The sequence below is a fragment of the Solanum tuberosum genome, unplaced genomic scaffold, assembly GCF_000226075.1.
Source record: "Solanum tuberosum cultivar DM 1-3 516 R44 unplaced genomic scaffold, SolTub_3.0 scf00730, whole genome shotgun sequence".
Taxonomy (NCBI): Eukaryota; Viridiplantae; Streptophyta; class Magnoliopsida; order Solanales; family Solanaceae; genus Solanum; species Solanum tuberosum.
The window spans coordinates 4642-7656 of NW_006239671.1; the positions used below are offsets into that span (position 1 = coordinate 4642).

A 3015-nucleotide genomic window follows, 5' to 3' on the forward strand; every position below is an offset into this window, starting at 1 on the left:
TGGAAAGAGATATGGAAAGCAAGAGCTCCTTTTAAGGTGGTTTGCTTTACTTGGCTAGTTGTTTGGAAAGCTTGTCTCACTCATGATAAACTTCAAACAAGGGGTTTTCATCTATGTTCTATGTGTTTTCTATGCCATCATTCGCTGATTGCTTTTCCTTGTGGATAGAACTCCATTCTAACATATAGACATACCTTTTAGAGATTCTCCAATTTCTTCACGTGGCTCCACTAGATGTCAGGTTCTCCATGTTGATAGATAACCTTATCCACGTCCCAGCTAGCTCAACCTTTCTAACATGCGTGAATAACTTTGCATGTCTCATCTCATATAAGGATCGTCACCATTCAAAAGAGGAGAAGTCTTCAAAATGATTGACAACAAGACAGGATCAACTTGAGATCGCAGGCCAGTTGCTTCCAATAATTTAGAGTGCTGGATGATCTCTAATGAAATACATTAGCAATCCAGTACGGTATATTGTTCAAGAACTAATAGTAAGCTCAGAAATTTTTCATATGCAAGTGATCTAATACACAACGAAGAGGTTTCCACCAAGCTTGGTTCATCTGATATTAGCATTAACAACATTATACAAATGAATGGATCCTTAAGTTTAAGCAGATGTGACCAGAAGAACGTTAATTGAATACTGAATACATATTTCAGTTAAGTGGTTCTTTTCTGTTGTGATAAATATCAAAAGTTTACCTCACTAACCCATGGCAGTTGAGTATTCTAAGAAAAGCTTAGTCATACCAAAATCATGGAATGTGAAGGACATGGAGGATCGACAAATACAGAGTACACAGAGCAGAACCTTTCCTGATGGCTTCAAGTCAAGCTCTAAAAAATAACATGCAAATGGATGTGTGAGTGATTGTACTTTCAAAGCATTTAGGGAAATAACTTAAAAGCAGACACATGTCGATGCAGGTGCAATGGAAGTCAGATGATTCTCCATGCTCTCTTTTCATAGATTATATCAACCCAAATGTACTTGCTACTTTGAGTAGTACAACTACCAAAGGTTCGTTTTCCATATTTTGCTTACAACAAAAACTACTCTAGCATGACTTGTTCACTGCTTTCTTCTCTTTCATTTCAGAAATTACAGTTAAACTACCAGATAAATGAAGATACCACTTGGTTTAATTTAAATTTCCAGAGCTCAAAGCAAAGGACTTGAGTCTTGACATTCATAAAAGATTTTGAATTTGTTTCCTCATGGGAATACATCATAGTTTTTAACCAAAGTTTCAGGCCATGCTGAGGTGCCACTTTATAAGGTCATCCCAACTTCTGAATAGAATTCCAAAATTAGCCTTAACAATGTATTTTGAAAAGAAAGAGTAGTTTATGGAGAAAACAAATCATTTACCAGTATCGAAAAGAATGGCCCCAAATAAGGTAGAATGGATATATGAGACTCATAAAGCTGATCCCAACTAGTCCAATATCTAGGCATGATTGATTGTTGGAAATAAAAGGATAACAGAGTTGTGGCTCTGACAGAGCACGACTTTTCCTCTTCCAGAAGTATACCAATTTGTGGTGTTCCTCTCAAATGTAACATCCGATGAGCTACAAATCAAAATCACCTCACAATGTAATCTTCATTTTTCAAGTTATTCAAAATTATGCAAGAATGTTAGGAACTTCAGTGTGACCATCTTCCAATGGTCAAAGCAACAGCTCCCCTAAACTTGTACCTCAGCCTGGTGTATTACCCAAAAAGAAGCAATTCATTTTCCTCCACTATTGATAGTGTTCTCTCGTCTTTGGAATGTAACAGTGTCTTCATTCTGGTGATCTGAATTGCCTCTTCTATTGGCATAAACATAAACATTACTACCAGATCCTTCAACTGCTTCCTTCGGAAGGACTATCAAGCGACTACACTCAACTGCTGCCAAGATATTTCTTTATCCCTTTTGCTTTCATAGCCGATCTTAGGTTGTTCGCATCGCTGCAATAACCAAAAAGATAAGACAAACTAGATGCAAGTACATAGTTTGATCTGAGATCAGACTCTATTTTGAGGAGAATCTCCCTTATATTTTCTTCTGCGCAAGGAATATGACCATGATGCTTACAAGCACTAATGAAACTCCTCAATATCACAGAATTAGGCTCTGTAGGCATGCTCCTTATAATATCATAAGCTTCTTCTAATTCTCCAGCATGTCCAAACATATCCGCCATGCATCTATAATGTTCCATAGTTGGCTTGATATTATAAGTACTTGCCATTTTTTCAAAATATTCACGGCCCGCATCAACAAAGCCAATATGACTACAAGCATATAAGATTGCAGAAAATGATAAACTATCCGGCCTAAAGCCAGATTCTTCCATTCTGGCAAACAAGGACACAACTTCCTCTCCTTGTCCATGATCAGCAAGACCAGAAATCATGATGGTCCAGGTCTGTAGATTTTTATCATCCATCGAATTGAATATGCGGAAAGCCTGTTGTATATGGCCAGATTTTGCATACATCCCCAAGAGGGCTGTTTCCAGCTCAACATGTAGTTTCAATACCATTGGTAACAATGTGCGAGTGAATACATTTACCTAATATGATATTCAGGATACGAGTACATTCCCCCACCAAGCTAACCAAAGTGACAGAATTTGGCTTTTCATTTGCTAGCTTCATTGGGCAGAGCATCTGAAGGCAAGTTACTGAGATATCCAGGAAAACATTGACTATTATGACTTTGAAAAGCCAGACAGAAAGCAAAAACCTCACAGTAAAAGTTAAATAGGAAAAGAAAACAGGAAAGACAATAATATTAATAGACCTCCTACACAAAAAGAGAGGTCAAGGTACCAAATATTCATTTGCATGCCAAAAAGGGATGAAAAGCGAACATAAAAGCCCATTAAATAGGTCCCTCTATATGATCAGATACAAACTATTCAATTTCTTCTACGTCTATAAAAGAATTGATTCACTATATGAAAAAAATGAGCATATCACATGTAGTGGAACTTGCTTAAGAAATTTAT

General features: G+C 36.9%; 1 protein-coding gene across 1 annotated transcript; it reads right to left on the reverse strand.

The window, feature by feature from the left end:
- Nucleotides 1-1902: 1902 nt before the first annotated feature.
- LOC107059009 (pentatricopeptide repeat-containing protein At5g56310-like) lies at nucleotides 1903-2547 on the reverse strand. The gene has a single exon (XM_015305377.1). It carries the CDS (start codon nucleotides 2545-2547, stop codon nucleotides 1903-1905), a length of 645 nt encoding a protein of 214 aa, XP_015160863.1.
- Nucleotides 2548-3015: the final 468 nt, after the last annotated feature.